We start from the raw sequence: 27,974 nt of genomic DNA on the forward strand, positions 1-27,974 counted from the left end.
TACAACCTGATGGGAGAAGGTTTTCTGCATGTTCCTTACGATCTTACCAGATGCGCTTAACGGTATTTTGTTATTATAACTTATTAAGTATTTCAGTGTATTCTTTGAATAAATTAATTGATTTCTGCACACTAAGTGGTTGCCGATTTTGACTTCTCCGAGGACTCTCCTCCCTTCATAAGCACCCTATTCATGAAGGTGTTCTTAAATCTTACGGATGAGGGGTAATTGAATTCCAGGTTTGAGGAACTTTACATGTTTGGTTCTATAATTTTAAACTAGTGAAGATAGGACTTTATTTTCCCATGGCCACTCAAGAGCATGATTTTTCCTTTGACATATAACTAACTGTTTAAGAATTTACTGAAGGTTGTCAGATTCCTATGGCTCTCGCCAATAAACCTGCTTTTTGTTTACTATGTAGCCGGCATGAGATTTTACTCACATAACTGACATCTTTTCCTACTTGTAAGGATCCTAAGATAGTTTTTATTTTGTACGCTGTCTCAATTAGCTTCAGATTTCCTTCCAGAGTGTGCTCGTTTCCTGGATACTATAATTGACTGACCTCATGCGCCATTTAAAGTTTCACGACGACTGCATCCCTCACGATTTCCAGCAATGGTCATTTCAAAGTAGCCACTTTCACTTCAATTTGATCCCCGCTCATCGATCCATAATTTGCTTTCTCACATTGTCGAGCCGTCCTTTTCCACGCCGGATTGAGACATTAAGCCGCCTTAATGGATCCGACTTCATTAAAAATGGAAATGGATTCACCTAGAGTTGACAGGGCAAACATTTTCACCCTCCGCCTCACCGACGGCGATCATCAAGCCCGATTGTATCTCGGTTCTATTAACCCAGCAGAGGATCCGTTACAGAAAAAATCCATTATTACGAACATACCCCACAGAGAAAAAAAATAACTAAAAGACGATCTCATCTTTTATTTGTTAGTTATGTAAATATAAACTAAATTCAATAATTAAACAAACATCTCGTTTATTCCTCAACAAAGGCCGTTAATCTAATCCGATTATTTCTCCCTTGCCTCTGTCGATACTAACATTAATACTGCTAAAAGCCAAAATATCATTAATACCATTAGGTTGGATTAACAAACATAGGCCAATTTTATTACAATACATAGTTTGTTAGATAATAACGATGATCTAAACAAATCGTTTTCTATGACCGTCATTCTTCTTTGCTGTTTAACAAAATAGATTTGTGAATTTGTGAATTGACAAACTAAACAACAGACTGAAACATATGTTCCAGCACATATGGGTGACTGCGTTTATGAAGGGAAAATCGAAGGTAAAATCCCTTTACCTAATTACCTTTAGGTAATTATATATTATTCTGTTATATGTGGATGACTGCATTTGTAAAGGAAAAATAGGCAGTGATGTTGTTGGTTATTTTTTAACTCATAAAGGATACCCCAGGGGCAATTTTGAGTCTTATTCTATTTTCAATGTACGCTATATGCATAAATTTATCAAGGTAACTTTATATTCTGGTATATGTAGATGACCGCAATTATAAAGGAAAAATCAACGTAATGTTGTAGGTTCTGGTTTAACTCAAAAAGGTTATCCCAGGGGAGAATTTTGAGTTCTATTTTATTTTAAATATACCCTAATGCATAAATTTATCAAGGTAACTTTATATTCTGGTAGAGTAGATGACTGCATTTGTAAAGGAAAAATGGTGTTCGTTTTTGTTTAACTCAAAAAGGCTACCCCAAGGGGGAATTTTGAGTCTTATTTTATTTTCAATGTACCGTATATACATAAATTTACTAAGATAATTATATATTGTGGTATATGTAGATGTCTGCATTTGTAAAGGAAATATAGGCAGTGATGTTGTTGGTTTTTGTTTAACTCAAAAAGGCTACCCCAGGAGGCAATTTTGAGTATCATTCTATTTTCAATGTACGCTATATGCATAAATTTATCAAGGTAACTTTATATTCTGGTATATGTAGATGACCGCAATTATAAAGGAAAAATCAACGTAATGTTGTAGGTTCTGGTTTAACTCAAAAAGGTTATCCCAGGGGAGAATTTAAAGTTCTATTTTATTTTCAATATACCCTAATGCATAAATTTACCAAGATAATTATATATTCTGATGTATGTAGATGACTGCATTTGTAAAGGAAAAATTGGCAGTAATATTGTTGGTTCTTGTTTAATTTAAAAAAATGCTGCCCCATGGCCGAATTTGAATTCTATTTTATTTTCAATGTACACTATGTGCATAAATTCACCACTACCCCAGGGCGGAATTTTGAGTCCTATTTTGTTTTCACTGTACCCTAGTGCATAAATTTACCTGCTGCTAACAGCTAGGTCAGCACCCAACGCATGCAGTTCCCCAATCGTACATTCACTCCTATTTACATACCCTTCATTCAATTAAGTTGAAGCAATGCTCGATATTCCCGTCATCCTTTACATTATATTATACAACTATCCTAATTGAGGGTCGATATAGTACTCAATATTCCGCCTCGACCCTCCCCCATCACGCATTCACGCTAATAAGTATATTCCCGCTAAAAAATACATTCATTCTCAACACAAGCTAGGTATGCACAACTATTATCACTATATACAATAGAAGAATCGGAACATGAAAATGTGACTCGCTGCCGCGCTCAAGCAATTCTAAGATCGGGTGGCATTCCAGCGCGTTCTCTTTATGGAGCAAAAGTACTGCGCCCTTCGATTAGTTGAGACAAATAGAGTAACCTTTGTTTGACTCAAGAAGGTTATTATTAATTAAACTTATTTTGTTATGTAGCTTTGGTCTCTAAACATTAGCCGAAAAATCACGATCCTAAGCGACGTTCTAAACATGAATTAGTCGAATTATGCTGCTCTGCAGAAGCAATTTTTTCTTGGATAAAATTTGCTTGGATCAGCTCATACAGGGTTTAACTTCAATTTTAAAATCCTCCTACTTTTAGAGAACATCATCATGCCTGGGTATATTCTGCTTTTCAATTCAGAATCATTGCTCATCAAAGGCTTTCAGAGATGGAGAGGGATTGGCTAGAAAGATCAGGGATAATCTAGGAAAATAAACAAAATGTACTTGGCGTTAAAATCAAGAAAGATTAAACAAAGATCCTGTCAGTTGTGACGCCTCAAGCTGTATTTCTTCAATCCTTCGAAACTGTTTCATATTTTCACGTTTAAATTAAAGAGTGAAATTTGATAACTACCGAAATTTTTCCTTTTGAAAGGAAATTCTCGGGTGAAAAGTCTCACAACACAGGTACAATTTCCGAGCGTGATGTCAATTTCTTCGGCGTCCAGGCAGAAAAACCGCATCCTCAACTGATACAGTCAAACAATTTAGCCACTACTTCCCACCCATGCAGCACTCGGTCCTGTTTAATTATGTAGGGACAAAACAAACTTAAGGATTTAAATTAGAATGCCAGAGAAAAAATTGTAAGAATTTTCTGTTTTTATTACTTGTTTAACTTTTTCCATGAGTTATCTTGAAAGGATGGTCACCGACGATAAATATGGCAAACTTGTACCTTAACGTTATATTTAAAATTTTGTCGAAAACACGAACAATACGTTAAACGAAAGGTTGTGTAGGTAAAAGTAAAAAATGATTATTTAATACATTTTAGTGGTCAATTGACCAAGTTAATTCTTTTAAGTTAATTATTCTTTCTATGTAAGGTCTTGGTTGTGATAAAAAAATCAGCGTCACGAGTGGGATTCGAACCCACGACCTTCGGCTATACACGCCGCTGCTCTACCGGCTATCGTGGCTTCGATCCTCTCGGACACTAACCCTCTATCTCAACCTATATTTGGAATTTTCCCTTGGAAAAAGGAATTTTGAGGAAGGAATCCTTTGGAAGTAGCTTGGTTAATTGACTGCTAAAACAACGTAAATGGATTAATATTTAATACGTAAAAGAAGTATCAATTCATTAACAGCTCCCCGTGGCCACTTCATAAGTCGCTGCGAATCCTGATTACGCGACATTTGAAAAATGGCAAAAAGGAGGGAAAATTCGTAAGGTTGTGGGTTAAAATGGGGAGTTGGTGTCTGAGTAGATCGAAGTCACGATAGCTCAAGTGATTAGAACAGCGGCATATTGATCCGAAGGTCGTGGGTTCGAATCCCGCTCGTGTCGCTGACTTTTTTTTATCTCAACTAAAACCTTAATTAATTGTAATATATTAATTGGTCAAGGGGACCACGGAATTAGTGAATTTAATTGCACACAAGGTTAAACAATACCATCCCTATTATGTAGGGTGTGCATCTGTTTGGCGGTGCGTCCAGTGGCTGTTGGGTTAATGCAGATAGTCAGATTCTTTTACCCCTGGCCACCCGGTCCGTCCCACAATAATACAAATGGGTACGAATTCGCCGGAAAAGCGTTCCATATCCAATAAATTATTAATAAAAATTGAATTTACAATTTAGAAATTAAATTGTTTATATGCTCCGGGAATACGTGATCGCGTGACAGTCTTGGCGATAAGAGCATCTTTATTGCCGGCCCACTATTTGCTCGAACGTCGACCCAATCGGTCCAGAGAAAGAAGACCTCTGTAAATAACCGGCCGGGTGGTGATAACGGCGAAATGCTTTCATTATTTTTATTTCATTTATTGTGAATTCCAATAATATTTTTTTTATCGATTATTTATAGGAGGAAACGTTCCGTTTAATTCTTGTCATATTCTTTAATATAGGGAAAAAGACAGGTAAGAATTGACAATAACAAATATTTCCTTAATGCATAAAGCGTTAATATAATTCACTAATTTCGTGGTCCGCTTGAACAGTTTATATATTACAATTAATTAAGGTTTTTAGTTGAGATAAAAAGTCAATGGCACGAACGGGATTCGAACCCACGATCTTCGGCTAGATACGCCGCTGCTCTACCACTTGAGCTATCGTGACCTCGATCCACTCGGACACCAACTTCCCATCTCAACCGCACCTTTTACATTTTCCCTCCTTTTTGCCATTTTTCAAATGTCGTTTAATCGGATTGGATTCTCGACGACAAATGAAATGGCCTCGGAGAGCTTTAGTGAAGTGTACTTCATTTAATTCATTAAATTCACTAATTTCGTGGTCCGCTTGACCAATTAATATATTATAATTAATTAAGGTTTTTAGTCGAGATAGATCCGATTACACGACATTTGAAAAATGGCAAAAAGGAGGAAAAATTCAAAAGGTGGGGTTGAGATGGGAAGTTAATGTCCGAGCGGATCGAGGTCACGATAGCTCAAGTGGTAGAGCAGCGGCGTATCTAGCCGAAGATCGTGGGTTCGAATCCCGCTCGTGCCATTGACTTTTTTATCTCGATTAAAAACCTTAATTAACAGTAATTGTTTCAATTATTGATTATTGAATTTATATTAATTACGTATATTTTTGATCTTAATAAATATGCCCTGATGATGGCAACATAATGTTGCCGAAAGCTTGGTGATCCCAACACTTTTGTCCTTGTTTCAACTAATAAAGACCTTAAAGAAGATTTGTACTCTACATTGATTATCTGCAGGTCGATCTACAAACATCATTTCCTCATGAGCCAGTTTCATTTGTGCAGAAAACGTTTTAGTTTAATATAAACAAATATATTTTTTTAAATTCATTTTTTGGTACGAAAAACGATTATAACCTCTTTAAATTCCATTCCCTTCGACGTGTTTAAATTAAACATGTAGACTTCAGGTTTATTTATATAATTGTCGTCCAAAATTCACTTTTTTTTACAAAATAAAAGCGTAAACATGATATTAATTACCTGTTTAAATTATAAATCATAATTACACCCTCAATTATCACCTTTGTAAAAATTATTTGATTATTATTTCCAATTTTTTTTATGCAAAGACGGCCGGGAAGAAACATTATTGTCGCGAGGGGGATTCGAACCCACGACCTTCGAGTTATTTGAAGCACTTCTAAGCGTGGAATTTCATGGAGCCGGCTTCATTGTGCAGAAAAGGTTTTTAGTTTAATGTAGAAAAAAAAAATTTCAAAACGCATTTTTCTGCTCTTACTTACAATCCTTATCTCCTTAAGGCGAAACGCATGCTACTGCACTCATCATCGAATTTTCTTGGACATATGTATGTTCTCTTTCATTCTTAATTTCAGAATATAAAAAAAATTCTATTTGTTATATAATCATTGGAATTTCGGTTTTAAAGGATAAGCCCGTGGCGAGTGATTGGGTTGTAGTTACGGTTTATTATTAATTGACCCTTTTATCTCTGTACCGATTAACTGTCTTTAAATTTTCTTAATTATTGTAGTATCGTTTGGGTTTTATTTATTTATTAACCGACTTGTTTCTAACTCCATAATAGACGTAAATACTTGAAACTCGTAGCGCTGTACGCAAGACAAACACTGCGTCGACAAATCTCGCCAGTGATGACGGCCTCTTAGCTAACGGAAATACCCCCGATAACAGCGAAACATGCTAGGTGGACGAAAAATGATAATTCTAACTGATGCCGTTCCGGTCTCGGCCTATTTTATTTCCAGCGTCGAATTTTCAATGTCGTCATTATTACATTGTGTCCTCTGTTAGTCCATCAACCCTGCACACCACAGCAGATAATTTACAGTGCTAGTGGTTTTTTTTTTTTTTTTCTAAATAGATGTTTGGTTTGTAGTTTTATTTTTCCAAAGTTGTCGAAACGTTTCAAAATGTTAAATGCAAGAATGCTGTCAGAAGCCGCGCCATGTTCGAAACTCGCCGGACAGTCGGATTAAATCGAAGTCTGACTCGACTGTGTTTGTGAAACCTTTTAGCAAACTTTGGGAGGAAAGCTGTAACAAAACGCATTAGAGGAAACAGGACAAAACTGCGAATCCTAACAGGATTCATAATATGACATAGCAAACTATGTGAGGAAGATCGGCATAACCCAACACGGCAAGTGCAGATTCTGCTAAGAAGCAACGGAAACACCGACACACCTACTAAAGAATGGGGATAGAAACTGAGGATATCCCCCTTCATCTATTGTAGGTCTGAGTACAGTTATTACTAATCAAGGTTTGTTTTGTGTGACCGAAGACGGTAAATATTTATTAGAAGAGCCTATTTTTGATTTAAGTGGGCAAATCCTGGTTAAATCCTTTTAAAAAGGTAGTACCTACTCGCAGTAAGTTGTTTTCAGCGATCCGGATTTCGAGCTTATAGCGCATCATCAGGTTGTAGACCTCCTTCAACCTGATGGTGAGCTATAAGCTTGAAGTCCGGGTCGTTGACAGCAACTTACTGTGAGTAGGAACTATCTTTTTAAAAGGATTGAACACCTCACTCACTCCACCATTCATCATTTTTATTAATCTATTAGGTTTCGTGGTCGTGGGTTGACACTGACTTTTTTATCTCAACCAAAACCTTAATTAAAAATTAATTAATTGAAAAGAATTTTTATTAACCTTGATTAATGTTACAAATCAAATTTTGGCAAAGAAAATAGAAACGATGAGTATCAAATGATCATCAGAAAAAAAAGCGAAACGCGTTTGAGTGATTTGAAGACGAACCCAGTAAAATGATGGAGCTCGTCTGAAAGAGGAAGCGTTTTGTGACGTACGAAAGATTGAAGAAGAGATTCAATCACTGAACCTGGGCCTAATAATCAAGTTTTTTTGTATATAATATGTCTTATGTGTTGTGTCTGTACGTTTTGTCTGAGTGCATGTATTTATTAGCGCGAATGGCGAGGGGGTGAGGGTGATATAACGTCATCATCGCCCCTGGAACGTTGAAAGCCTAAGTGTGTGTGTTCGGGGTCGATGACGGAATATTTATAAAAGTACTCCATCCACCCCAATCTAGTTTAGTTTAAGTATAAGTCGGTGGAGGAATATCAAGTACTCCACCGACCAAACGGAATGAGTGTACTGTATGGATGTATTTAAGTGTATGAATGTATTTATTTGTATGAATGTAGTGTTTGAAAGGGTATAGAATATAGAATATACACTTAGTTGGAGGCTAAAATGACGTAGATGTCGGAAGCCCCAGCCAAAAAAAAAAAATAATAATAATAATCAAGTTCCTTGATGAACTTACATCTATCTGACTGGTGTCCCATTCACACGACGCTCTTTTGGATGTTAGGGCGGGCGGATTTTGACAAAGTAATCGACTTCATCCGGAAATATCGAGGTAGTTAAGGCGGCAAGACATTAGCTAATACAGAAGCGTTGTTTGAACTCAATTTGAAATACGCGCATTTGACAAATGAGCTGTTTATTGAAAGACAACGCGGTTTAATGTCCTTTGTTAATAAAGTTTCACCGACCCTCGGCAAATAGCTCGTCTGACAAACTCGGCGAAACCTTCCGTCCCGAAGGCTCTCAGACATTTCCTAACGATTGTCTCAATTATCGGAGGTTTACAAGAAAACGGAATTCTCAAAGGAAAATAAAAACTATATAATCTGGAATTCCTACTAAAGAAGGCATAAAGCCGAAACGTGTTTGAGTGATACGAAGATGAACCCAGTAAAATGATGGAATGATCATCAACATCTAACACCAAAACACTAACCCTAACGTACCATAAACTAACCTAATTCAACCCTGCTCCTCAGTAATATAAAATCGATTAAACGAAAACTGTATGGTGTATGTATACGTATCAGGACCAAAAACGTATCCATGTTAAAAAGCGAAGGGTAGCCAATAAGTTCGATATCACTTTAATTCATTTTAACCTGGTACATTCGAGAGTTTCGAGTTAATCCAATCGATCTCTCCAAATTTCGTGGGTTTAGCTGTCTTCAGTAATAAAACAACTAACAGCTCAAATAAGAAAGAAAGTATATTATTGTTTTGTAATTTTAATTGTACATGTTTGTTCACAGGAAAGCCGGAGCTGTAGATGACCTCTCGGTGAAACCAATTACCCAGTTTCCCGTCACTCTTAAAGAAGAGGTAAGCAGCCAATAAATCGAATACTGAAGATTTATACTGATTTTTCTTTTTGGCAACAGAAATCGGTCATAATACGGATTATTTGTATTTCTTCATTTGTAATAAGAGTTGTTTCCGTCGATCACGTTATCTTAACCCTTAAACTTTCAAATTTATTTTTTTTAAAGCGATTTTTTTTCTTAGTTCCACTCGGTTCCACGGTGAGGGAATGGCGATGACTATTGTAAGATCGGAACCAAGGGAAGGTAGGGATGATAGGTTGGATGAATTTATAAAATTTTCCTTTTGTGCTGGCGGAGTATTCGTTTTGCCAACGGAGCCTGCAGTAACTGGTTATGTGGGCTCTAAGATCTCTAGGGGAGATAATAGAGCAGGGAATGCCAGCGGAGGCCGCAGATTTGGCCAGCCGGTCCGCTTCATCATTAAATTTGTTGTTGCTGTGGCCTTTAGTCCAAATTATGTGCACTACGGTGCCTCTATTGGTTAGTTGATTGGTGGTGTTAAATATATGAGATATTAAAGAGTGGTTATAATTGTGGATATTGGAAATGGCGGATAGGACACTCTGACTGTCGGAAAAGATAATTAGATGGGGATTAATTGATTGGGCATATTTTAGGGATTCTAGGATTGCTAGAGCTTCAGCAGTGAAAATGGAGGCAATGCGGGAAAATTTGAATTGTTTTGAGAAGGAACTAGCTGAGATATGGAAGGCTGCGCCCACACCGTTGTCGAATTTGGAACCATCTGAATAAATGGCTAGAGCCTCTTCGCAATAGCCGCTACCAGATGCCTCCTCAATGTATGGAGGGAAGGAGGACCAGTTGGAAATAGAAAGGGGATCAGGAATAGCAAATTTGTTAGGGACCAGTAGTGGAAATTGATTGGTGAGGAACTTCGGGTGGTTGGACGTTGGAGGAACAGAGATAATCAAGTGGGAAAGTTTCAAAAAAAGAGTAGATATCAAGGGGGATTTCTTGTTCCGCCAGAAATTGCTGGTATTGGAGGCAGTAGCAAGTTGGCGGATATGGAGGACAGTGTGGTATTTTTCGATTAGCATACGAGAGGATAAAAATCTACCTGTGACTAGGAACCTCCGATGGGTGAGAGGCATCTCCTTAGCTTCCACTTAAAGAGCGTTAGTTGGCGTGGATCTCATAGCTCCCAAGATCACTCTGAGGGATTTATACTGGATTTTGTCTAATTTATCCAAATGAGTTTTTGCAGCATCTCCATACAATGATGATCCATAATCCAGTCTTGAAAGTACCAGTGCTCTATAGAGAAGAAGTGCAATGTTAAGGTGTGAGCCATAGCGAACTTTAGTAACACACCTGATTATGTTTATGGCTTTTTCGCAAACATCAACCAGGTAATTGATGTAACCTCTCCATAGTAGCTTACGGTCAAACATGACGCCAAGGAGCTTGAACTTGTCCACAATTTTGAAGTTATAAGGACCTAATTTTATATTATCTGCTAAAGGAGTTGTACGTTTGCGAGAGAAAACAGTTACAGCGCTCTTAGATTCAGATAGGTTAAAGCCATGGTTAAAAATCCATTCCTTAAGAGAGGTCATTGCTTCAGTCCTCTCTTCTGTAGCCTGATTCAAGTTACGATGGGAACAGTATACGGTGATATCGTCTGCAAACTGAAGAGTTTTAATATTTTGATGGAATTGTTGATTAAGTGAAGACGTATAAATAGAAAAAAGAATAGGACTTAGTACTGCTCCTTGGGGAAGCCCATTACAGACCACCAATAGTTTTAACGTAATATTTGACTAATATTCTTCTATTAGTAAGCAAGTTTTTAACGGCCATAATGATCCTCATAGGAACTTTCATGTCCCTCATTTTGTTGATCAAAGTAATGATATTGACACTGTCGAAAGCGCTAGATAAGTCAAGGAAGGCCGCTAGCACATAATGATTTTGGGAGAAGTTCTCGTATATATCAGATGTAAAAGAACTGAGGACGTCAATGGTGTTGTGGCCCTTCCTGAAGCCATGCTGGATGACTGGATGATTATAATTTGTTTCAAGCCACCATTCTAGGCGTGCCTTTATCATTCTTTCGAACGTTTTGGCAACTACTGAAGATAAAGCGATAGGTCTGTATGAGTTGGCTGAATCAGATGGTTTTCCAGGCTTAAGAATTGGTCTAATTATTTGGGTGGTCCATTCTGGAACCTTAATATCGTTTATCCAAAAAATATAATCCTTAATTTACTATATTTTTCTTCTCTCCAAAAAAAGTAGTTCAATAAACTTATTGAATTTTTACAGACGCCCGAGCAGCGCTATAGTTCCTTCAAAGGTCTTCGTACCATTTCAATTAAAAAGGTATGTACAACCATATAAGAATATACAAAATATTTTTTTAAACTATTGTTTCTACTATCCATTTTCCCTCTCTCACACCAATATTCAATTGTAGTTGAATGATTCTTTTTAGATTTACTAGTTTATCGATTTTAGTTTTCAACAACACTAAAAAAAAAACTGAATGAACTTTTATATCCAAGAAGCATGAACTAAAGACTAATTTAGTTTAAAGAAAATTTGAAATAAAATCATTTAGCAAATTTCAACATTGTTTTGAATATGCTTGTATTTACACTTTCTTCTTTATTTCTTCTCTTAATTAACAAATTTAAAATTGGTTTTTTTATTGTCTATCTTACTGCGTGTGTGATTTAGACTAGGTACATCGGTACAATCAGGCGTTAGAGAACTTGTACATACTTTGTACATATAAAATGTAAATTGTTACATTGTTTAAATTATTGTGTAGTGATTATTATTTACAGGGTAAAAACATACTTGTACAGTTCGATTTATTGGTCACCACCTTTCCCTGAGTTCTTTACCCTGTCCCAATTCTTAAGACTTTCAATTTGGGCAAAATCCGACCGGTCACTAAAAAGGAAATATTACAGCAAAGAGACACAGCATATACAGGGAGGCAAAAATCGGCATAAGAAATAGACAAGGACAGGCGAGATTTATCCCACATAAATTTACTTTACGTCAATTTAGAGCGATCGGAAGGCATAATTATTATGAGGTCGGTACATATAAACCTTGATCTATTGAAATCAATCAGTCCCATGATTAAAAAATATATATTTATCTCGGATAAGCTATAAAGAAGGGGAAAAGTGGCCACCCTTAATAATTTTAATTATCTTTTAGACAATCCAACATTGATTATCTTACAACAATACTTGCCTCGTTTTAAAGAATTAGAGAGGTAAATAAAACACAGATAAAATCTTGGGTTTACAATTGTATTTTCTAAATAAATCTTTGAATAGTCAAGCTCTTGTTTGTTGGTTTTTCTCTAAAGCTTCTTTCTAACGTTCCGGTGGTATGATTTTTTTTTAAGTAGTACTTTTTTAAGCCATTTATGTTTTAGTGGTCAATTGACCAAGTTACTTCTTTCAATTAATTATTCTTTTTATGTAAGGTCTTGGTTGAGATAAAAAAAGTCAGTGTCACGAGCGGGATTCGAACCCAGGACCTTCGGCTAAATACGCCGCTGCTCTACCACTTGAGCTACCGTGACTTCGATTGTCTCGGACACCAACTCGCCATCTCAACTTACAACCGTTCTTATTTTCCCTCTTTTTGCCATTTTTCAAATGTCGCGTAATCAGGATTCGATTCTCATCGAGTTACGAAGTGGCCACGGGGAGCTGTTCACCAACGTTTACAAGTTTTTGCAACAGCAGAGGTCATATAAACCCTCAGGGTGCCGGTGTTTTTAAAAAAAAGCCCATTTGTAAGTATGTCGGGTTCGAATGCAGGGCTGCTGGATTCGAACCCGGGACCTTTCCCTAACAGTAATGAGCGCCGTGTCAAAGACTAAACCTTGCGGCCACCGACGCCCCATTAAGTTTAGTGTGTGTAGAGATTAGTGACCGTTAATCGATAGTTATTCAGATATGGTGAGATGCGGTCGGATGTGATGTAGGTTGCAGAAAAACATTTTCTTCATTGTGCCAACGTTTCGATCTTTTATTGAGATCATCTTCAATGTTTTTCTGAAACCTACATCACACCCGACCGCATCTCACGATATCTGAATAATTAATTTAGTATTGATCACATCCTACTGGAAATTTAACGTAGATTTCAATGGTCTCAACGGATTTGTCCAAAACCTTTTTAATTTTGGAGTTATCATTGTTTATTTGAAGTAAGCTCGTAAAATCTTGAAAAAATCAGAAAAATTGGAATAACTCCGAAACTGTTGAGATTCGGACCATAGTTAATTAGGACCTTTTGGTTCCATTTTGAATCTATAATCTACTGGCAAAGTTTGTAAAACGAGTAACCGAACACCGTGTATATAATTCATATGCTGTGCTGCTTCAGAGATTTATTCTCAGTTCTGTTTTCACTTTCTGTATTTCTCTTTCTTCTCGTCGGTTCGGAGCCTTAACGATTTGGTGGAAGATGGTCAATTTCTATTGTTTTGTGGTTGATCTTGAGATAAATCGTGAGGCTCTAATCTTGGCCGTATATTCCCGATACAAGTTTTCGAATAAAGACGACGGATCCGTTTAAAGCCGCTATCGTGACCGATAATCGGCGGCATTTATAATCCCGATTTATCCTATCGCGTAATTCGACCATTTTCGACCGCTGTACCGCTTATCTGCCTCCGCATTAAACCGTTGCAATGATTCTGGATAAGAGCAAACGAGAGGAAATTTCAGACTGGGGTTTTAAACATAAAACACTCGTTGCGACGTTCGTTCTTCTGTTCGCCTGTGCTGAAAATACTAGGAGATACTAAGTTCAAGAGGAGTAATATTTAAATGAGTACATTCTAGAAATACTATATTTTATGGCCAAGAAAAAGCTCCCTGACTTGTTCTAAAATTTATCCTAGATAGGCTCGTTTTCCGATGAGATCAATTGGTTGGATTTATATTCAAGGCAATGTTTAACTTATCTTTTATTAATGGTGCTCATATCTGTGGACAATCTTGCAGAGGAAGCGGGCTCCGCAGATGATTCTCTCTGAAGTTCATTATTGAACGGGGGGCCTAACATCCAGGGCAGATTTGGACTCCGCTCCTCAGGGGTTCATTAATCTTGCCGTCTTTCCAACGCCTTTCTGCAATCGATCGTACATTGCGCCTTGTATACACAAGGGGCAAACATTTGATCAAAGGTGGCAGTTTACAAAGCCGCTCCTAAACTTAATGTATGCAGCAGGAGCGTGTGCAAGGGTTGACGTTGCATCTCCTCTCGGCCGACTTCACCCCATTGTCAATTTATTATACGACGCTAAAAGCAGTGGATAATAGCCGAAAACTTTTGCTCGTTCATTTAGGTCGTATGGTTTTTTTTATAAGAAATTTTAATTTTTTTTCTGAATATGTACTTTGAACCTACCACAAAAAGCCGTAGTTTTCCTAACCACACAATATACTGCCATCCTACGAACTACTCCTTATCCTCTCTTATGAAAATATTCCGTCGTTCTCCTTATTCCTAAAGCTCACAACCCCCCCATCACATAAGCGGGAACACACTTACCGGATGCGGGAACACACTTACCGGATGCAACGCTATGCTACGCTACCTGATGCTAGCCGTCGCAAATCCAAAGTCCAATTTTCCATAAGATTGTATTACCCCCGTGCACATCTACCCGATGCTATGCAACGCTACCCTACTCTACGCTATGCGATCCCCACTTTCCAGATTTTCGTCGGGTAGCATCGAGTACAGTCGAAGACAAAAGAACCGGACGCTCATATTTTTATTTCAAACTACATGTATTAATGTCGTTATATTCATTACAACATACTTATTTTAATATAAACCAAATTAACCGAGATCAAAAATTAATGAGTTTTTATAAAACTTATGATGGTTAGGCAGAAAATTTATCAAAACACCGGAATAACTTTATTTAAAACAATTAAACTTACCTAACAATTTATTACATGGTTGTGCTCATAAAATTTAACTAACAATTTATTTCATAGTTTTGCTCACCATTTTCGTCGAGTAACGTCAGAACAGGATACCCATATTTTTTTGTAGTTTATTTCAAACTATGTATATGAAATTTTGTTGTTATATTAATTACAACATTCTTATTTTAATGTAAACTAAATTAAAGAAGATCAAAAATTCATGAGTAATTATGAATGATAAAAATTATTTAATTATGATGGTTAGGAAGAAAATTTAACAAAACACTGGAATAACTTTATTTAAAACTATTAACTTTAATAAACAATTATTACATGGTTGTGCTCATAAAATTTAACTAACAATTTATTACACGGTTTTGCTCAAAATACTACATTAAGAAGAAAAGGGGCATTGCGATTGTGATACTGATTTGTGATACACGCTGTGTGACTGTACGTGGCGCGCGCTTGACGTCGCATAGATGTGCACACCCTACCAAAACGTGACAAGGTGTCGGGTAGCGTCGCATAGCGTTGCATCCGATGTGTTCCCCGCTATATCTTTTTCCACAGACCCATCAGCCTTCTTCCTGCAATGTCCAAAACCTTCGAAAGACTCCTTTTAAAGCGAGTAATCCCCTAGATACTCATAAAATAATTCCATTTTGCCAATTTGACTTCTACATCATCTACATCATTCTAATGCCCAGCAAAGGTTAGGCCAAGGCGTTCGTAGATGTAGCACAACATAGGGTCCAGGCACCCGGCCATGCTTTATATACCTAAACACTTCCTACCCACTCGTTATTATCTTATCCTGAAATCCTACCTAACATAACGTTGCTTCAGAGTGAAATGCGGCAACGAGTTCTTGGAAATCAGACCGATACGAGCCGGCGTCCGACAAGGGAGTATTCTTGGTCCCATCCTTTATATCATCTATAACTCAAATCCTACCCAAGCTACCTCCAATATCCAAGAAAACCTTGAGCCTATTGAAGACCGGTGCAAAAAGTGGAACGAAAGAAAATGTACTCAGTGTACGTTTACATTGAAAAAACAGTCTTGCCCTCAGCTGTACATACTTCCACTGAAGTCCCCACGCAAGACTTAAAAGACAACAACTTAACAGAAGACAGACAACTACAGGTCTCCTAGGACCAAAATCCGACTTGACCGTCTCAACTAACAATAAGACTTTACTGCGACCACTTTGGACGTACAGAGTGGAACTGTGCAGTTCTGTCAAGCCGTCCAACATCCAGCGCATTCAATCCTTCCAATCAAAAGTCATGAGACAAATTGTCAAAGCTTCTTAGTGACGACATTAACCTCAATATCCACAACGACCTCAAAATTATCTTTGTCAACGAACTGATCCGTTCCCGATTCCAAAAGTTTCACACCAACCTCTCGATCCATCCTAACCCTACTTCCCGAGCTCTCTCTCCCAAAAAACTTAATCGACGATGGTTTCGAGACCTCCTCGGCCCTTAATCCCTCACATTGAGTGCCAGCATTTGCTGTGTGACATGTGCCCTCCGATTGCAACACTGGCATTATGTCAGTGCTGCGTGCGACCGTGTAATAAAAACACCTACAGTGATTACATTTGTAAGACATACAAATCTGTATAGGCTATAAATTTTTTTTTTATAAAAAATTCTTTCTGAGGGCTAACCTAACCTGTCCCAATCCTGACCCTAACCCTAGCACTTCCTAGCCTAACGTGTCCTTAGCCCTAACTCTAACCAAATGAACCCAACGCATGCGCACTCCCCGATGAGCCAGAATCTTTGACATGAAAATGGTCATGCAAAAAATTGTGCATCCATCCCTAAAACATATCCATGTTAAATTTATGACAATAGTTCAACCTTCAAACGGTTTAAAAAATGGTAAAAGTCAAGGTTAATTGAGAAAAATAATATTTTTAGGTCATTTATTATCCTTGGAATTTTAATAACGTTTTGTATTCAAAATTGGCCATGATTCGTAAGTCCATTAGTATATTTCGAATGGTCTGAATATTCTTATGACATCAGCAACAATAATTATATTTAAGAGAACCGTTAATTTACGCTAGCAATGAACCTCAATAATAAACTCAATTTAAGGCAATCATTTAAAAGTTATATAAATCAGGGTTCTAACTCGATTTACAAAAATGTAAAGTGATACCTAATACAGATAAAATATCTCAAATCGCATTGCCCCCTCCTCAAAGATACTTAATGAAGCAGTGATATTCAGAAACATGGATAGAGCAACCTTGTTTCATGCGGGAAGTCGAAATGTTCTTATCCTCCAAAATTAAAATTTCCACTCGCATTTTGCGTTTCAGACTTTTTTTGCTTTTTGTCTTTTTCAGACATTGTTGGCCGAACAAATTTGGTTCCGCGTCTGTCTGTTGTCAAATCCTTGTAACCGGCAAACCTCCGAAACTCCTTGAGACTAATTTTTATGAAATTTTCAGATATTGTGCGGGTTGCTTTCTAGATCCCATATGAATTTTATTTCCAAACGGATTAACACATGCGCATGAGCATGCACAAAATATGAGGAAGCTATACTGCCCTCCCACTTGGCAGACTTTTTTGTAAATGTAATTTTATGTCGGCTTGAAGCTCGCCGAATCAGATCCTGAACTTTGCCAGATAACAAGGAGTGTCACGTTACAAAATGTGGATATAACTAGCAATTAAAAGAAAACTTTTCCCCTTTAAAAGTTTGTTTCTTTATTGAGGGCAATTTACAGTACTTAAAAGTTGATGTTCTGTAGTGCATGTAACTTTACTCATTATTACAACTTTTAGAGATCTTTTTACATCTGAAAAATGGTATACTATTTTCATTTAAGAGAAACCAACGTCAAGCTTTTTACCAATCAATGGAGTCCTGTTGACAGAAAAAACATCTCTATAAATTTTCCACATGAAATCACACAAAAAGTTTGGAGTTTATTTATTCAATAATTAAAAATACACATAAACAGATCGCATCACAGTATGAGATAATTATAAATAAATTCACTAGTTTTCGTGGTCCGCTTGACCAATTAATATATTTCAATTAATTAAGGTTTTTAGTTGAGATAAAAAAAGTCATTACCACGAGCGGGATTCGAACCTACGACCTTCAGTTTCATACTCTACCACTTGAGCTATCGTGACTTCGATCCACTCGGACACTAACTTCCCATCTCAACCCCACCTTTTGAGATTTCCCTCCTTTTTGCCATTTTTCAAATGTCGTGTAATCGGATTGGATTCTCGGCGACAAATGAAATGGCCACGGAGAGCTTTAGTGAAGGTATACTTCATTTTAACTTTTTAAATTCACTAGTTTTCGTGGTCCGCTTGACCAATTAATATATTTCAATTAATTAAGGTTTTTAGTTGAGATAAAAAAAGTCATTACCACGAGCGGGATTCGAACCCACGATCTTCGGCTAGATACGCCGCTGCTCTACCACTTGAGCTATCGTGACCTCGATCCACTCGGACACCAACTTCCCATCTCAACCCCACCTTTTGAGATTTCCCTCCTTTTTGCCATTTTTCAATTCAAAAGGTGGCGTTGAGATGGGAAGTTAGTGTCCGAGTGGATCGAGGTCACGATAGCTCAAGTGGTAAAGCATTGGCGTATTTAGCCGAAGATCGTGGGTTCGAATCCCGCTCGTGACACTGACTTTTTTATCTCAACTAAAAACCTTAATTAATTATAAATAAAGCTCAATTTTTACTGGCTGACCGATAAATCACTCGTTTCAAAATAAATTACATCGTGCAAGCTAGTAATGCACCATTTGCAAAAAACATAACGAATAATTTAATTATGCATGTTTCAATATGGCATGAAAACACATTCAAGACATTCCTAAAAACTTTAATACACTCAACACTCTTGCCTACATGGAATAAGGGGACGACCAGTTTGGTGGATCACCAATTTGAACCGAACCTTTTTTGGTGATTCTACACTCCAAGATATCAGTCAAGTATCCGCTACTTCTTGTGAATAGGCCTTGGTTTCGCCAAAAAAATTTGAAAGTTGAAATTTTCCGTTTTTTTATATCTTTATTTCGCCGTTCTCAGTTATTTGAATATATCATTTTAAAGCATTCTTTATATAGATTGTAATAAAAAATATACTAAAAGCTATCAAAGTTTATCATTAAGCAAAAAGTTTCTTTTTTTTTCAAATAAACCAGGTCATTTTTTTCGTGAAACTAATATGAAATTTTGTTTTAGCACCTCGAGAGACCCTTAAATATACATAAATGTTTGTTTGAATTTAAATTATCGATTTTTTGCCCTCTAAAATTTTTCGTTTTTCGACAAGTCGACGTATGTACTATAAAAATGTTTAATGTCGAAAAATATTTAAAAAATATTTCAGAAATTAACCTCGGATTTTTTTTATCGATTTTTTTTAAATGGAAATAATAGTCTGATTTTAATGTTTCTATAAGTTATAAAATGCACTTGACAATTTATTTAAAATGTATTACCACCATGAAAATCAATCCACTAGCTTTTGAGAAAAATTATGTTAGAGCTGGCTCTAGGAATATCAGCCAGGGAGAAAGTCGTCGAAATTATCTGTCAAAAAAAGTAATTTAGACCGATTTCCACGAAAGTCGGTTTCCAGGGGTTTTTTAACGCCACAATCACGAATCTGACAATAAGGTCAGGTTTGACCATTTTCTGATCTACTTTGCTTATAGAATGCTTATTAAAATATGCAAAAACAAGCAGTATTTTGTTGATTTGTCTTTTTAAATCATACCAAATTAGAATATTCTGCGTCGTATTCGTAGGACATTTTTGTTTTTATGTAACCGAGTTAAACAAGCTTCTTTCAAAATTTAATTTTAGTCACAATTAAATTAATATAACATCATTTTTCTCAAAAGCTAGTGCACCGGTTTTAATGGCTGATAATTCGTTTAAAGAAATTGTCAAATGCATTTTATAAGCATATGGAACATTCAAATCGGACTTTTATTTCCATTTTTAAAAAGCAGAGGTTATTTTCTGACAAATAATTTTGCTGATTTGTTTATTTTCTTATAGAAATATTTTATATACACTGACAGGCAAAACATTTCGCCCACTTGTAATATAACTTGATTTGTATATATTAATCAAAGTTTCACGTTTTTTAACGTTTAATAATTGAGTCTTTGTCTAAAAAAGTAAAAATAATGTAAATTGCTAAGGAAAATAAAACAAAAAAGACGGACAGATAAAATTTGTCTTAATTTTGTTTTAGATTTTTAATTACCATTTCAATAACGCAACATCCTCAGCACTAAGTGCCATTTTTAAGTTTAAAAATTGAAATTAAGAAAACAAAGATAAAAACTAAACTATTTATTGCTTCAGAATTCAAATGAAACTGAATAAAGTTTTTAAATTCTGTAAAAACTAAACATTAAAAAATCTTTTATTCTAGTTTTGGATTAAGGATAAAGTGTGTTTACATCTAATTGATATTCCCAATTTAAAACATAGCATAAACTAATATTTACTGATAAAAACAATGAGACAATTAAGGGCAGAATTTTCTTTTATCGAGAAAATGAAAAAAAAATCAATTGGGTAGAATTTTTTGCCTGTCAGTGTATTTGATCGTACATGCTTCGTTAAAAAGCTTCGATCTTCTTCTTTCAAACAATATGTTTGACGTTAAAATCCTTTTAGCCGTTTCAATCAGATATTCCGATAACTTCTCAAAAATCCGAAAAATTTTAGGGGACACAAAAAATAAAAATTTAAATTCTAACAAAAATTTATATTTTGGGTTCTCTAGAGGTGCTAAAAAGAAAGTTCATATTATTTCCACGAAAAAAATATATGACCTAGTTTATTTGAAAAATATTTGGTTTTTTAGAATTTTTTTAAGTTATTGATAGCTTTTATTATATTTTCATTGCAATGTTTAAATGCTGTAAAATGGTACATTCACCATTCACATAGTTGATTTGAGCAAGTAGAACGGCGAAATAAAACTACATATTTAACTAAACTAACTATAAACTAAAAAATAGCAAATTTAATCTCTCTCGCTCTCTCTCTCCCTCTCCCTCTTCCTCACCCTCTCTCTACCGCTCCCTTCCTCTCTCCATCAACCTCTCTCTCTCTTTCCCTCTCCCTCTCCCTCTCCCGCTCCCTTCCTCTCTCCATCGCCCTCTCTTTCTCTCTCCCTCTCTCTCTCTCACTCCCTCTCTCTCTCACTCNAAAAAAAAAAAGGCGAAACCAGGCTCTCTAGTGTACAGTCACCAAATCTGTGACACACCAACCTGGTCGTCCTCTTGTAAGCATTTTAATATGGATTTTTTTTTCTTAACAAAAGCCTTTTCATTTTTATATTAAAAAAATTCAAATCTTTTTCAGGCAGTTAGTTATACTTACATCCTTGTTGGGATTAATATAATCAGCTGGAACCCAAGGGTGTTTCTTGATAATTGTCTTTCTGCTGATGTGTATGGAATTTAAGGATTTTTTTAATACAGTTTGCTATTTAAAACGCAAAAAAAGCATGTTTTCAATTTATTTAATACAGCAAGAAAAGATTGTTTAATTCCAGCAAATTTTCCTCTTTCTTTATCAATTAAAAAAAAAATACATTTATAGTCATTCAATGTGTGTACACAGTGGAAATAAAATACATATATATTTGTATATAATAACTGTCCTGTTTGGTCTTTTGAAAGTAAACAAAAAAATTGTATAACAAACAATAAATTGTTAGTGTGCAGGGGTCTGAAAACAAACATTTGTAAACTAGGTAGATTACAGTCGTAGACTTCACTGAACTGCATTCTAGTATGCAAAAAACAACATAGTAATCTTTACATGTGTAAATACCTTTTGATAGTGTAATTATAATTAAGTTGTCACCTACACTACTCTGGAGAATATTTTAATAATCAAAGCAATCCCTTGACAACATTTTATCATTATTATACTACAACAGCACTAGAGCACTACAAGGACTTTGTAGTCTTTATGAACTTTGAACATTTTAAGAGAGATGAAATCCACTAACTTTACTCCAATCACAGCTCGGTTCACTTTCCTCACTAGTGAGGAAATTGCGAGATCATTGGCGCTTTATGTGTTCAAGACGATTTTCAGGCAGGGTTCAGTAAGAAAGATGTTAGGATGATTGCGGTTCTTGTGGTTTCAATGGCAAATGGGTAGTGGTCAGCCAGAAAGACTGTCGGCTTTAGACCCCTCAGTCAAAGGTTCAATTCCCACCGTCCCCCTGGCCATTTTTTTCTGTTAAAAGGGCAAACATTCCTTGACTAATATACAAAATTGATAAGACCATTTAAAAATAAAATAAAATAAAACGGCGATAGTTAGTTTGCTGGGTTATCTTACATATAAGCCTGGATGACATTTTCATCTGCACATCTCTATGCATACTGTATCAAGTTTGATAGAAATTTCTGCAGGGATGAACCTTGCGTAATACCCACTTTGGCATAATGGATTGTTGAGAAGAATGTTCTGATTTGTACTTTGTAAAGGTATCTCTTGGATCTGGTAGTATTCTAGTGGATAGGGTTTTAAGATCAGGTAATAACTGAATGGATATAAGCCCTTGAGTTTCCAGAGTAAGGCAGGCTTGATCAAAGGCTCCTAACAACTTAACAATTTTTTAAAATAAAATCTATATAAACTACATAATCTGGAACAGAAAGTGTCTCTTAATTCATATATACTTTTGTTTCATCAGTGTGTTTTTTTTTGTTTTTTTTGGGAGGGGGGAGGGAGATTTCGTTTTAAGTACAAATATTTATTCATAGTAAGATTTTGTGTTTGCTTATTTTTTACATAAAAGTGTACATTTTATTCAGCTACGAAATTGTGATGTTTCTATGCATTTTTTTCCATCTTTATCAACTCCGTCTACTTATAACTCCTCATATCGAGTTTTTCACAAATAAATACAATACACTAGTATAATAGGAGCCAACAAGGTTTATGTAAGTTAAATGATAATTAACAAGGGGAGGAGGCTCATTACTTGTTTTGTCACAGCCGGGAAACATGGAGCGATGCCTTCTACCAGGTTCCCCAACCCGTCAGGTAAAGTGGTCAGGAGGAAGCATGCGCATGACATTTCTTTCTTATTGCATGCAAACTTCATTGAATTCCGACGCTGTTTCTTTCCAATAAATGTTGGTGATGGATGAATTCAGTTTATAAAACCCATTTAATTTTATTATGTAAAAAATTGAAACTTATGAACCTATTTAACAATTAACAAGAAATCTCACAATTGAACATTTCGTTACAAATAAACTAGATTAATTTTGTCGACCAGAATTGAAATGGTGTAGTGTTTCATTTAATTTGTAGTAAAGAATTCTAAAATTGAAATTTTATATCAAATTTAAAAAAAAAAAGTGTTTAACATCTTACAAAAACTCATTTGACAAATAGGCAACATTTAAATGTATAAAATTACTTAACAATGATCATGTATATCACTATTATTTTATTCTATTTTGTTTTTATTATTTTATTTTGTATATATAATAATTAATAGTGTGAACTGAATGTTAACAAATAATCCATTTAATATTTAGTATGTTGTGTAAATAGACAACGTTCATAAAAATATTTTTACAAAAGAATTAAGTTAATTTTGATTCATTTAACAACAAAAATAGGTAATAATTTGAAGAAGGATACATGTTAAATCAATAAAAAAAATTTATGTCCTTGATTTATGTTTTGTTTTAAAATTGTTTCTTTATAAACATCATGGTGTTTACATTTTAATAGTTATATTCATATTTATATTTTCAGTTATTTTAACTGTGGTATAAAATCCCGTTTAACTCACAAAAAGCTATAAAATAAATTAACAATATACAACATTAACAACATTAAAAAAAACTATTGGATTGTTTTATTTAAAATGTCAGTTTACGCGGTAAAGGTGCTTAAGTATAACAGAGTTTGGGAAGAAAATCCAACCAGAAAACAATGTTGAACCTGTCGGCCATTTTCATAAATTTCTCCTTTAATGAAGTTATCCATGTTTATATTCCTAAACAGGAAAAATCTGACAGAGACAAGACTTGCAGAATAAGCTCGGTGTGGAAGAACTTCCTAGGCCTGCTAGTTTAATTTACTCTGGAGTTGTCTTTTTTTTCTTCTTTTTTTAACACATTTATTCAGTTTTAATGCAATGGGTGGCAAAAAGAAAGTTGAAAAGCACAATCGTACTGCAGAATGGACAGATGGTAGATCTTGGCCACGCTGTTAAGCTAAAATAATAAATTCATTATGGTTGAAGCCATAATTTTAAACATTGTAATTAGATCTTTCAATTTTTAAAACAAGTAAATCATTACAAATAGTTCCAAAGTCTTTATGAAGGGATTTTTTGAAAGCCTTACAAGCTGAGTGTTTTTCTTTCTTTGTAAATTCACCTTATCCCCCATTGTTTATGTACAATTATAACATTAAGTATATCGGTAACACCAAGACTAAATGACTCCAGCCATAGGCCATAAAAAAATTTTCTTGATTTAATTTTGGCGTCCCTTTTATTAACAGTTAACCTGACTGACACCGACACATTGTCATCACAATTATTCTTTTGACCAAACGCTTGGTTTCATTTAGCAAAACCTGAGGACTTTGTCATCAATTCAATGTTTTACAATTTGATTTTGACTCCAGCTGAAAATTTTACAATCCGTCTGTTCATTAATGCTGTATTCCTCAAACTCCATTGTAACTTTTCTTTCAGCCTTGGCTGCCGAATGAAGGAATTTAAATTTATAAAAAAATAAATAAGCATGAAAATCAAGTCTCCATGTTCATATTAAAAGGTAGCTAAAGAGTGTGTAATGAATCAAGGAGCTAATCAAAATAAAAAATAAAATAAAGGATTAATATTTGTTCATTATAATCTGTTAGTATGTTGGTATTAGTGAATTTCTGCGATAATAAAAACTGACATGTCATCCGAAACAAACCAATTTTTTTTTCAAAAGTCGATTATTCTTGAGGATTGAGACTTTATTTAATGACTATTCGTGTCAGAATTCTGTTTTATATGTTGGATATTTTTTTTCCTTCTTTTAATCTTGCGTTTTCAAGGTTTTATCAATATGATTTTCTCTTAAGTTTTGTTTGTTGGCTGTTTTTATACTTTTGATAACATACACCATTTTATGTTTATTTTTTATTGAGATATTTGGCCGTTGAATAAATATATATATTTTTTAAAAAAAGGAGCTTGCATCACAAAAATGTGCCTGTTGAATTTGATGTTTTGTGGGTGAGTTCTTCATTCTATGATATGTCGCTTGGTAAATACAAATCGACTATTAACAACTATAATTGCCTACAAAATTTTATTTAATCAGGACAAATAATCATAATTGAATGTTTAGCCGCAGTTGTTATGAAAAGAAAATTGCATCACTGTTGATCATTATTTTTTTTTATGTCTTTTTTTATCATATTAGTTTGATATTGATAAAGTATTTTAGAAAAAAGAGAAAATATTATAATCGCAATATGTAATTTATTCTTATTTTAATTTCCGAGGATTACCAACTTGCCCGTACAATAAAAAATTTAATTAGTCTTTTGTTTTAGTTTCTAAGTAATTGTTTAGTATCGGTGTTAATTGTTCACTATGATATCAAACATTGAAACACTCATTCCATGGATAGAATTATATAAGGAAGTGTAATATTTATATATTTTGGTATAGGAAAAGTAAATTGGTTCATTGTAAAGAGTTCAAACTTTTGTGCATGATTGATGTACCAAGCCGCTATAAATATTGATAATTTAATATTTCATTACAATTCTATACGTATCAAATTGCAAAGCTTTCAAATTGCAGTTTAAAAAAAAAATCATGTATAGTTTGGTAGCTATTGATGACTGATTTAAAGAAACCTTCTGCAGCCCAAAGAATTATTTATTTACACTTGTTTTATATTAAAAGTAGTAGTAAGGAGGGAAAACTCATAAGGTGGGGTTGAGATGGGGAGTTGATGTCCGAGTGGATCGAGGTCACGATAGCTCAGGTGGTAGAGCAGCGGCGTATCTAGCCGAAGGTCGTGGGTTCGAATCCCTCTCGTGCCATTAACTTTTTTTTCATCTCAACTAAAAACTTTAATTAATTGTCATTAAAAGTAAATTTGATATTTTTTAAACTTTTATTACCACATTTAGAAAATATCTTTAAACTCTTAAAATATGTGTCTAAAGTTTAACGGAAAATAGCATTGTTCAGCTAAAATAAGCAAGCATGATTAACTTTCTCCGTATAATACTAGCTATTGCAATAGAATAAAATACAATTTTCTATGTAAAAACAAAAAATGCGACTAAATCCCTGCATGACATGTATCACAGTGTAATACCAAAAGCTTGCAAGTAGATTGAAAATCATTGTCAAAAAATAGAAATTAAAAAAAACTAAAGCTAGTCATTACTAGTATTTAATTAAATGTTTCATATATTTAGACTTTTCAGTGTCCACTTTAGTTAGCTTAGTTGTTGATGGCTATCATACAATATTAAAAAATAACGCGAAACCAAATGTCAACCTTTCAGTAAACAATTGAACATGTTAGTTAATATGTTGTCAGTTATATTTTTGTCTAAAACTTTTTGATGTTGCCTTTTTTTACAGTTGGTGATCTTTTCTCTTAGATCTATCGCAATCGTTTCACACTTTTCAAAACATTTTCCAAAATTACATTAAAAAACATAGAACGACTGTTAATACATTGCCTAAAACATATAACACAATTGTAAGTGTATTTACATTTTGTTTTTGTTTTTAGCAAAGTGGACAAGGCTTGGGTATAATGATAATTGAAGGGAAGCATGCAGAAGTGGGACAAGGTATATTTATCTCCGACATCCAAGAAGGAAGCGCAGCACATCAGGTATTTCTTGGTTCTCAGTTTATAAACTATTACAGCATCATTCATGAAGTGATTAGTTTTTATGTGTAATTCTTTTGACTAAAGATTTCGCTTCTTTCATCTGATTTGTTCCCTACGGTGAACATTTTCTGCCTCATTTATTTCTTCATTTCCCTTTTCTAATATTTCTCTGTAAGCTTGGGTTTTGTTTTTTCAAACTACTCATTATATACCATACATTTTATATGTTTTAGTCTATACATTTGTAATGGTGTTTTTAATTTTTTTCCCCTTTTTCCAGGCAGGTTTAAGTGTCGGAGACATGATACTTGCTGTAAATAAAGATACCCTTTTAGGATCAAATTATGATAATGTAAGTCGATTCTAAATATTTGTTTAATAATTGTTTTTTACATTATTACAAAAAATTATTAAAAGTCTATTTACAACTTCAGGCTGCTGCGTTATTGAAAAAGACAGAAGGCGTTGTCACTTTAGTAGTCTGCAATCCAAACAAAGCCAAAGAAGAAGAAAGAAAAGTTACAGAACTGACTATGCAGTCTACGGCGAGTACGTCTCATCAAACCCCTAAGTCTGAAAAGATGGGAAAACCAGCGCAGAGTGGAACTCCAAGTAATTTATGACGATAATGGCTAATTTATAAGATTTATATCAAATTACATGATGAACGAACAAAAGAAAAATTCGTCATCTGAAGGATTTTGGTCAATTAAAAGCTAAGTGCACGCATACACCAGAATCCTTGCTGTGGCTAGATTTTCTTTTGCAGAAAGTAAAGCCAACTGTTTTGGCAATACAATTGTATTTATGTCCTCAATTCTAACTTTCAAATAAGTAGAAAGAAAAGATGCAGAACTGACTTCACAGTCTGCAGCAGGCCCAACTTATCAAACCCCAATGTTTTAAAAGATGGGAAAATCTAGAAAATCTAGTGCAACGACAAGTGATTTATAATCACGGCTAATTCACAAGATTTGTATCAAATTACAAGATGAATACACAAAACAAAAATTCATCATCTGAAGGTTTGAAGGCCGAATCCAGAATCAAACATTTCTTCCTTTTTTTTAGATTTTCTTCTTAAGAAAGTAA

The 27,974-nt window shown here is 34.8% G+C and overlaps 1 protein-coding gene across 4 annotated transcripts in view; it reads left to right on the plus strand.

Annotated features, from left to right (window-relative positions):
* LOC112127184 (multiple PDZ domain protein) overlaps positions 1-27,974 on the plus strand; it is a 246,017-nt gene that overhangs the window by 212,345 nt on the left and 5,698 nt on the right. For 2 of the 4 annotated variants that reach the window (XM_024227639.1, XM_024227641.1), the window contains 6 exons: positions 8,922-8,991; positions 11,280-11,336; positions 22,990-23,037; positions 26,778-26,882; positions 27,163-27,234; positions 27,317-27,494. In XM_024227639.1, the coding sequence (XP_024083407.1) occupies positions 8,922-8,991; positions 11,280-11,336; positions 22,990-23,037; positions 26,778-26,882; positions 27,163-27,234; positions 27,317-27,494 (530 nt within the window). Of the gene's footprint in view, positions 1-6,767; positions 7,063-8,921; positions 8,992-11,279; positions 11,337-22,989; positions 23,038-26,777; positions 26,883-27,162; positions 27,235-27,316; positions 27,495-27,974 lie in introns of those variants that run through there. The other 2 variants (XM_024227642.1, XM_024227640.1) reach the window with 2 other exon arrangements.

The sequence above is a fragment of the Cimex lectularius genome, unplaced genomic scaffold, assembly GCF_000648675.2.
Source record: "Cimex lectularius strain Harlan isolate CLEC.00 unplaced genomic scaffold, Clec_2.1 scaffold160, whole genome shotgun sequence".
NCBI lineage: Eukaryota > Metazoa > Arthropoda > Insecta > Hemiptera > Cimicidae > Cimex > Cimex lectularius.